This window comes from Oncorhynchus gorbuscha, unplaced genomic scaffold (genome assembly GCF_021184085.1).
Source record: "Oncorhynchus gorbuscha isolate QuinsamMale2020 ecotype Even-year unplaced genomic scaffold, OgorEven_v1.0 Un_scaffold_827, whole genome shotgun sequence".
NCBI classification, from domain to species: Eukaryota; Metazoa; Chordata; class Actinopteri; order Salmoniformes; family Salmonidae; genus Oncorhynchus; species Oncorhynchus gorbuscha.
In genome coordinates this window covers 147,501-160,000 of record NW_025745826.1, presented here as the reverse complement: position 1 = coordinate 160,000, position 12,500 = coordinate 147,501, and the positions used below count along the sequence as shown (strand labels likewise).

The following is a 12,500-nucleotide window of genomic DNA, read 5'->3' as shown; positions in this document are numbered from 1 at the left end:
AGACAGACAGACTCTCAGGGTCTTGAGGTGTATAGAGACAGACTAACAGACAAACATACAGACAGGGTCTTGGGGTATATAGAGACAGACTAACAGACAAACATACAGACAGGGTCTTGGGGTATATAGAGACAGACCAACAGGCTCTGAGACAGGTATGTGTACCAAATGGCCCCTATTACCTATCTAGTGCACTACTATTGACCAGGGCCCTATTACCTATATAGTGCACTACTATTGACCAGGGCCCTATTACCTATATAGTGCACTACTATTGACCAGGGCCCTATTACCTATATAGTGCACTACTATTGACCAGGGCCCTATTACCTATATAGTGCACTACTATTGACCAGGGCCCTATTACCTATATAGTGCACTACTATTGACCAGGGCCCTATTACCTATATAGTGCACTACTATTGACCAGGGCCCTATTACCTATATAGTGCACTACTATTGACCAGGGCCCTATTACCTATATAGTGCACTACTATTGACCAGGGCCCTATTACCTATATAGTGCACTACTATTGACCAGGGCCCTATTACCTATATAGTGCACTACTATTGACCAGGGCCCTATTACCTATATAGTGCACTACTATTGACCAGGGCCCTATTACCTATATAGTGCACTACTATTGACCAGGGCCCTATTACCTATATAGTGCTACTATTGACCAGGGCCCTTGGAGTGCACTACTATTGACCAATTACCTATATAGTGCACTTATTGACCAGGGCCCTATTACCTTATAGTGCACCACTATTGACCAGGGCCCTATTACCTATATAGTGCACTACTATTGACCAGGGCCCTATTACCTATATAGTGCACTACTATTGACCAGGGCCCTATTACCTATATAGTTTATTGACCAGGGCCCTAAATATAGTGCACTTATTGACCAGGGCCCTATTACCTTATAGTGCACTGACCAGGGCCCTATTACCTTTATGCACACTATTGACCAGGGCCCTATTTATATAGTGCACTACTATTGACCAGGGCCCTATTACCTATATAGTGCACCACTATTGACCAGGGCCCTATTACCTATATAGTGCACTACTATTGACCAGGGCCCTATTACCTATATAGTGCACTACTATTGACCAGGGCCCTATTACCTACAGTTGAAGTCAGAAGTTTACATCCACTTAGGTTGGAGTCATTAAAACTTGTTTTTCAACCACTCCACAAATTTCTTGTTAAAACAAACTATAGTTTTGGTCAAATTGGTTAGGACATCTACTTTGTGCATGACACAAGTAATTTATCCAACAATTTATGGAGATGGTTGAGAGGGGTGAGGGTTGACTAAGAGAGATGGGGGGAGAGAGATAACATAACAGCATAACTAAATCCCAGGTTGTCAGGACGGTTTATATCAGCTTAACAACAGCTCATAATACTGTCTAAATCTATCTCTCCCTCCCTCCCCCTTCCCTCCGACTCTCTCACACTCTTCCATCCCTCCCTCCTCCCTCCCTCCATTCCTCTCTCTCTCCCCATCCCTCCCTCCCTCCTCCCTCCTCCCTCTCCCCCTCCCCCCTCCCTCCCCTTTCCCTCCGACTCTCTCACACTCTTCCATCCCTCCCTCCTCCCTCCCTCCATTCCTCTCTCTCTCTCCTTCCCTCCTCTCCCTATCTCCCCATCCCTCCCTCCCTCCCCCCCCTCCCTCCCCCTCTCCCCTCCCTCCCCCTTCCCTCCGACTCTCTCACACTCTTCCATCCCTCCCTCCTCCCTCCCTCCCTCCCTTCCTCTCTCTCTCTCCTTCCCTCCTCTCCCTATCTCCCCCTCCCTCCCTCCCCTCCTCTCTTTCTCCTTCCTTCCTCTCCTCCCTCTCTCTCCCTCCCTTCCCTCCTCCCTCTCTCTCCTTCCCGTCCCCTCCTCCCTCTCTGTCCTTCCCTCCCCTCCTCCCTCTCTCTCCTTCCCTCCCCTCCTCTCTCTCTCCTTCCCTCCCTCCCTCCCTCTCTCCCTCCCTCCCCTCCTTCCTCTCTCTGTAAGTCGCTCTGGATAAGAGCGTCTGCTAAATGACTTAAATGTAATGTAAATGTTGTGTACAGACAGGTTATTTCACTTATAATTCACTGTATCACAATTCCAGTGGGTCAGAAGTTTACATACACCAAGTTGACTGTCCCTTTAAACAGCTTGGAAAATTCCAGAAAGTGATGTCATGGCTTTAGAAACTTCTGATATGCTAATTGACATCATTTGAGTCAATTGGAGGTGTGCCTGTGGATGTATTTCAAGGCCTACCTTCAAACTCACTGCCTCTTTGCTTGACATCATGGGAAAATCAAAAGAAATCAGCCAAGACCTCAGAAAAGAAATTGTAGACCTCCACAAGTCTGGTTCATCCTTGGGATCAATTTCCAAACGCCTGAAGGTACCACGTTCATCTGTACAAACAATAGTACGCAAGTATAAACACCATGGGACCACGCAGCCGCCATACCGCTCAGGAAGGAGACGCTTTCTGTCTCCTAGAGATGAAATCAATCCCAGAACAACAGCAAAGGACCTTGTGAAGATGCTGGAGGAAACAGGTACAAAAGTATCAATATCCATAGTGAAGCGAGTCCTATATCGAGATAACCTGAAAGGCCGCTCAGCAAGGAAGAAGCCACTGCTCCAAAACCGCCATAAAAAAAGACAGACTACGGTTTGCAACAGCACATAGGGACAAAGATTGTACTTTTTGGAGAAATGTCCTCTGGTCTGATGAAACAAAAATAGAACTGTTTGGCCATAATGACCATCGTTATGTTTGGAGGAAAAAGTGGAAGGCTTGCAAGCCGAAGAACACCATCCCAACCGTGAAGCACGGGGGTGGCAGCATCATGTTGTGGGGGTGCTTTGCTGCAGGAGGGACTGGTGCACTTCACAAAATAAATGGCATCATGAGGAAGGACAATTATGTGGATATATTGAAGCAACATCTCAAAACATCAGTCAGGAAGTTAAAGCTTGGTCGTGAATGTGTCTTCCAAATGGACAATGACCCCAAGCATACTTCTGAAGTTGTGGCAAAATGGCTTAAGGACAACAGTCAAGGTATTGGAGTGGCCATCACAAAGTCCTGACCTCAATCCTATAGAACATTTGTGGGCAGAACTGAAAAGGCGTGTGTGAGCAAGGAGGCCTACAAACCTGACTCTACTCTGATTACATTTCAGCAATTGTGAAAAACTGAGTTTAAATGTATTTGGCTAAGGTGTATGTAAACTTCCGACTTCAACTGTATATAGTGCACTACTTGTGACCCATAGGGCCCTGGTCAAATATAGTAAATATGGTGCTGTATGGGATGCACTTCACCTCTGAGCCAGGCCTGACGGAGGGTTAGAGAGGGGTAGTAAGGTTAGAGAGGGGTAGGAAGGTTAGAGAAGGGTAGGAGGGTTAGAGAGGGTAAGGAGGGTTAGAGAGGGGTAGGAGGGTTAGAGAGGGTAGGAGGGTTAGAGAGGGTTATAGAGAGGGGTATGGAGGAGTAGGAGGGTTAGAGAGGGGTAGGAGGGTTAGGGAGGGGTAGGAGGGTTAGAGAGGGGTAGGAGGGTTAGAGAGGGTAAGGAGGGTTAGAGAGGGGTAGGAGGGTTAGAGAGGGGTAGGAGGGTTAGAGAGGGGTAGGAGGGTTAGAGAGGGTAAGGAGGGTTAGAGAGGGGTAGGAGGGTTAGAGAGGGGTAAGGAGGATTAGAGAGGGGTTGGAGGGCTAGAGAGTGTTAGGAGGGTTAGAGAGGAGTAGAGAGGAGTAGGAGGGTTAGAGAGAGGTAGGAAGGTTAGAGAGGGTAAGGAGAGTAGAGAGGGGGTCGGAGCGGTAGAGGGGTAGGGTAGACAGGAGAGTTATGAACCTCAACTGAGTGACCCTCCAACCGTATTTACTGTGTAGAGGGGACCATAGCTTTCTGGCCCCTTGTATTTAAAATACTTTAGCCTCAACTGAATGACCCTCCAACCGTATTTACTGTGTAGAGGGGACCATAGCTTTCTGGCCCCTTGTATTTAAAATACTTTAGCCTCAACTGAATGACCCTCCAACCGTATTTACTGTGTAGAGGGGACCATAGCTTTCTGGCCCCTTGTATTTAAAATACTTTAGCCTCAACTGAATGACCCTCCAACCGTATTTACTGACAGTATTGTCCTCTTTAGTGAGATGAGGCTGACAGAAAGGACACACACTGAGTCTCCATGTTGTCTTGCTCTGATACTGTAATAAGCTTGGATGGATCTTATTTTCTCCCTAACAGAAATACTAGACTTTCTGAAAGGTGAACCTTCCCTTGTCGCATCGCGTCTCCTCCGAATTCTAAAAACACGCCGGGCGTGGAGATAACATCCCTTCCCCCGAGTTCAAACCCAAACCGACGAGGGCGATGGTTTGAAACCGTCAGAGGGGCATTTCATATTTCATAATTTCATCCAACCGCTCTCTCTCTCTCTCTCTCTCTCTCTCTCTCTCTCTCTCTCTCTCTCTCTCTCCTCTATGTTCTCTGTTCTCTGTTCTCTCTCTCTCTCCTCTCTGTTCTCTCTGTTCTCTCTGTTCTCTCTGTTCTCTCTGTTCTCTCTCTCTCTCTCTCTCTCTCTCTCTCTCTTTCTTGATGTCAAACTTCAAACACGTCATTTTATCTGTTTCTCCCCTTCTTCCTCACTGATGATTTTTTTTTCAAAACACTCTCCTCCCCTCCCTCTCCCCTCCCTCTCCTCTCTCCTCCACTCCCTCTCCTCCCTCCCTCCTCCCTCCCCTCCCTCTCTCCTCCCCCTCTCTCCTCCCTCCCTATCTCCTCCACTCCCTCTCTCCTCCCTCCCTCTCTCCTCCCCTCCCTCTCTCCTCCACTCCCTCTCTCCTCAACTCCCTCTCTCCTCCCCCCTCCCCTCTCCTCCACCCCCTCTCCCTCCCCTCCCTCTCTCCTCCACTCCCTCTCTTCCCCTCCCTCTCTCCTCCACTCCCTCTCTCCTCCCCTCCCTCTCTCCTCCCCTCCCTCTCTCCTCCCCTCCCTCTCTCATTGTCATTGGAGCCTAGATTCATTTTAGATTAAATAAATAAATGTGGTTTTATTTCCTGTTTACCTTCAAAGGATCTCCATTATGTGGCGTGTGATAAGGGAGAGGTGGTTCTGGCAGAAGTGGCCCGGAGGAAGGCTAATGAAATCCATGCTGAAGAAGGAGTCACGACCACGTTGGGAAACCACGGTAAGAACATGTAGCAAATCTGGATCCAATAAATTAAAGAAAAGAGGAGAAGGAACCAAATGTAATGGAGACACCACTGTAGACACCACTAGTCTTTTATAATGGAGACACCACTGTAGACACCACTTGTCTTTTATTATGGAGACACCTTATTTTCTCCCCTACTGTAGACACCACTAGTCTTTTATTACCACTTTTTTACCACTAGTCTTCTTTTGAGATTGCTTCTACCAACCTTAGGCCAGACATGGTACTCTGGTCCCCTTCACGAAAGGCTGTGTACATCATAGAGCTCACAGTCCCGTGGGAAAACTCTGTTGAAGAGGCCTACGAACGTAAGAAACTGCGTTACACAGAGTTGGCAGCAGACGCAACTCAGCGTGGCTGGAATGCAAAAGTCTGGCCAGTTGAAGTGGGATGCAGAGGATTCGTGGCTTCTTCCATCATCAGGTTGCTGAAAGAACTTGGAATCCATGGACAGGCTCTGCGGCAGACCGTCAGAGCAGTTTCTCAAGCAGCTGAAAGAGGTAGCCAGTGGATCTGGATCAAACGGAAGGACCCTTGCTGGGCTATAACTTCATGACCCCTCACCCCCACCTGAGAACTCAATTCAGATCCCTCCAACTTGAGGAGGGCATATGAGGTATGCGGTCAGCTGTATGGCTGGCTCAGAGAAGAGGACGCCCCTGCCTTGCACAGTCCTGTGGGACATCTTAATTGGGCATGGGACACAAGCTAAGGCTTGATCACCCTTTAGCTGGCCACCTTTGATGAGGGTGTTTAGTGATTAAAGGCCGAAACACCCACTGATTCGAAGGCACACTACTGAGGATGTGTCCCAAAAATTGACATCTTACCCCAGTCTAAGAAATAAACCTCCCATGACACTCTGTCAACATCACGGCAAATCTCATGCGAGTGCATTCCATCTATTGGCACAATGGACAGTTTTTAACATCTCGTCCCGTGTTTTATGATTCTGATTATCTGGACCAGTCCAGTGACTGCTGTGAAAGGACAGCTGACAACATAGGAAAGTCTGTGTGACAGCTTGGAGAGACAGCTGACCGGAGGGAATAGACCCCACTGGGGCTGTCATGGGTTAGCTACCCATGTTGGCAGTCTCCGACGCTGTTTCAGTATGTTGGAGACACCCGCTAAGTGCTACTGAAAGTCAACAAAGGAACATACCCCTAGAGCCTGCGAGAGCTGGGGCGCAAGATGGCTCAACGACTGATCACACGGTTACGGACCCAGGAACGGAAACGACTACGAGTAGGAACACAGCACATGAGACAACCATAACAGCAGCAGGACACACACTTCAGGTGTGCAGCTGTGGTTGGGAGAGAGTAACATCGGCAAGGGGTTAAGGATCCATCAAGGGAGGAAAAGGTGCTTGTTAGAGAAGCAGAGACAGGGACCTCGCATTGACCAGTACTTCTTACGAAGCAGCCAGTCAAATCAGTCGAATGAAGCACAGCGACGGGACGCAAACCAAAGTTCGCAGAGCATCAGCACCCCTGTAACTGAGGAGGATAACACAAGCACAGAAATGCCGGTGGATGAACTCACCCAACCACAGAGACCTCTAAAAGAGGAAAAGATCAAAGGGCACAGACCGAGTGTGAAGTGGCCCAAAGCCGTTGAAAAGAGAGAGTGGGAAACAATCAACAACGACCTGACAAAAATCTTGGAACAACAGGTAGGAAAAGCAGAGAAAAAGCTTGAAAGGATGGGAGACATTATCTACCACTACGGAGAAGAGCGCTTTGGCGTAAACGAAAGGAGAAGTGGCAAGACACCTCCCGCACCAGCCAAATCTAGGAGACAGCAGGAGATCGAGATACTTGTCAGAGAGAGAAGGCAGCTGAGGAAGCAGTGGAAGAAGGCCTCTGATGCAGAGAGAGAAGGTCTCATGCTACTCCAAGCAGACATTAAATGTCGGCTGGCAACCTTGCGAAGAGCGGAAAACTTAAGGAAACTTCGTAGGAAGAAGGAACACTCAAGAACACGGTTCTATAAAAACCCCTTTAAGTTTGTCAAAGATCTCTTCGCAAAGGAAAAGTGCGGAATCCTAAAAACTACAAAGCCTGAACTGGAAGAACATCTGGAAAAGGTCCACCAGGACATGAAAAGGCATGAGCAGATAATCATCCCACATGACATCCCACCTATTCAACCACCAGAATTCAATCTGGACACTGACCCTCCAAAATGGAGGGAAGTAGAGAACGTTGTCCGAAGAGCAAGAGCGGCCTCGGCTCCTGGGCCTAATGGAGTACCATACAAGCTCTACAAGAATGCCCCGGATGTTCTACGCTTTCTTTGGAGGCTCATGAGGATAGTGTGGCAGAAGGAAATAATACCAAAGGCATGGCGAAGGGCTGGTGGTGTGCTAATCCCGAAAGAGAAGGATGCGACAGACATCAGTCAATTCCGACCAATCTCCCTTCTCAACGTCGAAGGGAAGATCTTTTTCAGTATAATAGCACAGAGGCTGTCCACTTATCTGGAAAGGAACAAGTACATTGATACATCTGTACAGAAAGCAGGCATTCCTGGTTTCTCTGGTTGCCTGGAACATACTAGTATGATTTGGCACCAGATCCAAACAGCTAAGAAGGACAAGAGAGACCTCTATGTCATCTTCCTCGACTTGGCCAATGCCTTTGGCTCAGTTCCCCATGAACTCCTCTGGGAATCCTTCAACATTTTCCACGTACCAGAACCCATCACTACACTGGTAAAGGCCTATTTCCAAGACCTGCAATTGTGTTTCACAACACCTGACTTCACAACAACATGGCAGCGCTTGGAAGTAGGCATAATGGCAGGCTGTACAATTTCTCCTCTGGCCTTCACTATGGCCATGGAAGTCATCATCAGGGCATCGAGATGGGTGGTCGGTGGTGAGAGAACTAAGGAAGGGCTCCGTCTCCCACCTATCCGAGCATACATGGATGACATGACTACACTGACCACCACTGCAGCATGCACCAGGCGGCTACTTGCAAAACTGCAGGATAACATCAAGTGGGCACGGATGAAAATCAAGCCAAGCAAATCTCGAAGCATCTCCATAGTCAAGGGACAGCTTAAAGATGTGAGGTTCTGCATTGGAGATGACCCGATACCAACGGTGTCTGAGCAACCCATCAAGAGCCTGGGTAGATGGTACAACGAAAGCCTCCGGGATAAAGATCAAGTGCAGCAAGTAAGGCAGGACATCGCCGACGGTCTTGAGAACATCAACAAGACCCTACTGCCTGGGAGGCTCAAGCTCTGGTGCCTACAGTTTGGACTTCTCCCCGGGTAATGTGGCCACTCACCGTCTATGAGGTCCCAATAACAACAGTGGAGAAGATGGAGCGAACCATTACCTCATACGTGAAGAAATGGCTGGGTGTCCCACGATGCCTGAGTAACATCGGCCTCTATGGCAAAGGGGTCCTTGAACTACCTCTTACAAGTCTAACGGAGGAGTACAAGTGCTCTAAAGTAAGACTTCAGATGACATTGAAGGACTCCAAAGACCAGACCATTAGCAAGGCTGCACCTCCCCTACAAACTGGACGGAAATGGACATCATCCAATGCTGTGCAGCAAGCAACATCAGCCCTGAGACACCAAGACATTGTGGGGAATATCCAGCATGGAAGAGGAGGCTTTGGCCTGGCAGCAAGCAAACCAACGTTCCATAAGGCAACAACATCTGAACGCAGGAAGCTGGTGGTCGAGGAGGTGCGAAGACAGGAGGAGACTGCAAGAAGTGCAAAGGCTGTCTCTCTTGCTAAACAAGGGCAATGGACGCGGTGGGAAGGCCTGGAGAGGAGAAAGATCAACTGGAGTGAGCTTTGGCAAATGGAGGCAAGCAACATCAGCTTCATCATAAGAGCTGTTTATGATGTGCTTCCATCACCAAAAATCTACATCAATGGTATGGCGAGGACTCGACCTGCCCCCTCTGCCCAGCTCCAGCGACTCTCAGGCATATAATGACAGGTTGCAAGACCAGCCTCTCACAAGGCCGCTACACCTGGAGGCACAATCAGGTCCTCAAGAGCCTGGCTGCAGCACTTGAGACCAAGAGGAGTGCAACCAATTCATTACCTCCAAAAACAAGCAATCCCGTCAAAACAACAACATTCATCCGGGAGGGACAGAAAAGGCCCAAGTATCCTCCTACAAAGCCAGAAACTGGACACCTAGCTATGGCCCGGGACTGGAAGATGCTTGTCGATATTGGCCAGCAACTCATTTTTCCACCTGAGATTGCTTCTACCAACCTTAGGCCAGACATGGTACTCTGGTCCCCTTCACGAAAGGCTGTGTACATCATAGAGCTCACAGTCCCGTGGGAAAACTCTGTTGAAGAGGCCTACGAACGTAAGAAACTGCGTTACACAGAGTTGGCAGCAGACGCAACTCAGCGTGGCTGGAATGCAAAAGTCTGGCCAGTTGAAGTGGGATGCAGAGGATTCGTGGCTTCTTCCATCATCAGGTTGCTGAAAGAACTTGGAATCCATGGACAGGCTCTGCGGCAGACCGTCAGAGCAGTTTCTCAAGCAGCTGAAAGAGGTAGCCAGTGGATCTGGATCAAACGGAAGGACCCTTGCTGGGCTATAACTTCATGACCCCTCACCCCCACCTGAGAACTCAATTCAGATCCCTCCAACTTGAGGAGGGCATATGAGGTATGCGGTCAGCTGTATGGCTGGCTCAGAGAAGAGGACGCCCCTGCCTTGCACAGTCCTGTGGGACATCTTAATTGGGCATGGGACACAAGCTAAGGCTTGATCACCCTTTAGCTGGCCACCTTTGATGAGGGTGTTTAGTGATTAAAGGCCGAAACACCCACTGATTCGAAGGCACACTACTGAGGATGTGTCCCAAAAATTGACATCTTACCCCAGTCTAAGAAATAAACCTCCCATGACACTCTGTCAACATCACGGCAAATCTCATGCGAGTGCATTCCATCTATTGGCACAATGGACAGTTTTTAACATCTCGTCCCGTGTTTTATGATTCTTATAATGGAGACACCACTAGTCTTTTATAATGGAGACACCACTGCAGACACCACTAGTCTTTTATTATGGAGACACCACTAGTCTTTTATTATGGAGACACCACTAGTCTTTTATTATGGAGACACCACTAGTCTTTTATAATGGAGACACCACTGTAGACACCACTAGTCTTTTATAATGGAGACACCACTAGTCTTTTATAATGGAGACACCACTAGTATTTTATAATGGAGACACCACTGTAGACACCACTAGTCTTTTATAATGGAGACACCACTGTAGACACCACTAGTCTTTTATAATGGAGACACCACTAGTCTTTTATAATGGAGACACCACTGCAGACACCACTAGTCTTTTATAATGCAGACACCACTGTAGACACCACTAGTCTTTTATAATGTAGACACCACTAGTCTTTTATAATGGAGACACCACTGTAGACACCACTTGTCTTTTATAATGGAGACACCACTGTTTTGGGGGTATCTGGAGACACCACTAGTCTTTTATAATGGAGACACCACTAGTCTTTTATAATGGAGACACCACTAGTCTTTTATAATGGAGACACCACTAGTCTTTTATAATGGAGACACCACTAGTCTTTTATAATGGAGACACCACTAGTCTTTTATAATGGAGACACCACTAGTCTTTTATAATGGAGACACCACTAGTATTTTATAATGGAGACACCACTTGTCTTTTATAATGGAGACACCACTGTAGACACCACTAGTCTTTTATAATGGAGACACCACTAGTCTTTTATAATGGAGACACCACTAGTCTTTTATAATGGAGACACCACTAGTCTTTTATAATGGAGACACCACTAGTCTTTTATAATGGAGACACCACTAATCTTTTATAATGGAGACATCACTGTAGACACCACTAGTCTTTTATAATGGAGACACCACTGTAGACACCACTTGTCTTTTATAATGGAGACACCACTTGTCTTTTGTAATGGAGACACCACTGTAGACACCACTGTAGACACCACTAGTCTTTTATAATGGAGACACCACTGTAGACACCACTTGTCTTTTATAATGGAGACACCACTTGTCTTTTATAATGGAGACACCACTTGTCTTTTGTAATGGAGACACCACTAGTCTTTTATAATGGAGACACCACTGTAGACACCACTTGTACATTTACATTTACATTACATTTAAGTCTTGTATAATGGAGACACCACTGTAGACACCACTGTAGACACCACTTGTCTTTTATAATGGAGACACCACTTGTCTTGTATAATGGAGACACCACTGTAGACACCACTAGTCTTTTATAATGGAGACACCACTGTAGACACCACTGTAGACACCACTGTAGACACCACTTGTCTTTTATAATGGAGACACCACTGTAGACACCACTGTAGACACCACTGTAGGCACCACTGTAGACACCACTTGTTTATTATAATGGAGACACCACTGTAGACACCACTAGTCTTTTATAATGGAGACACCACTGTAGACACCACTAGTCTTTTATAATGGAGACACCACTGTAGACACCACTTGTCTTTTATAATGGAGACACCACTGTAGACACCACTAGTCTTTTATAATGGAGACACTACTGTAGACACCACTAGTCTTTTATAATGGAGACACCACTAGTCTTTTATTATGGAGACACCTTGTAGACACCACTCGTCTTTTATAATGGAGACACCACTGTAGACACCACTAGTCTTTTATAATGGAGACACCTTTTAGACACCACTAGTCTTTTATAATGGAGACACTACTGTAGACACCACTAGTCTTTTATAATGGAGACACCACTAGTCTTTTATTATGGAGACACCTTGTAGACACCACTAGTCTTTTATAATGGAGACACCACTGTAGACACCACTAGTCTTTTATAATGGAGACACCTTTTAGACACCACTAGTCTTTTATAATGGAGACACCATTGTAGACACCACTAGTCTTTTATAGTGGAGACACCACTGTAGACACCACTTGTCTTTTATAATGGAGACACCACTGTAGACACCACTAGTCTTTTATAATGCAGACACCACTAGTCTTTTATAATGGAGACACCACTAATCTTTTATAGTGGAGACACCACTGTAGACACCACTAGTCTTTTATAATGGAGACACCACTGTAGACACCACTTGTCTTTTATAATGGAGACACCACTGTAGACACCACTAGTCTTTTATAATGCAGACACCACTAGTCTTTTATAATGGAGACACCACTGTAGACACCACTAGTCTT

The 12,500-nt window shown here is 46.9% G+C and overlaps 1 protein-coding gene across 1 annotated transcript in view; it reads left to right on the top strand.

The window, feature by feature from the left end:
• Positions 1–12,500, top strand: part of LOC124020468 (WD repeat-containing and planar cell polarity effector protein fritz homolog) — a 156,937-nt gene that overhangs the window by 109,935 nt on the left and 34,502 nt on the right. The window contains 1 exon segment of the mRNA XM_046335705.1: positions 5,086–5,200. Within this exon segment, the coding sequence (XP_046191661.1) occupies positions 5,086–5,200 (115 nt within the window).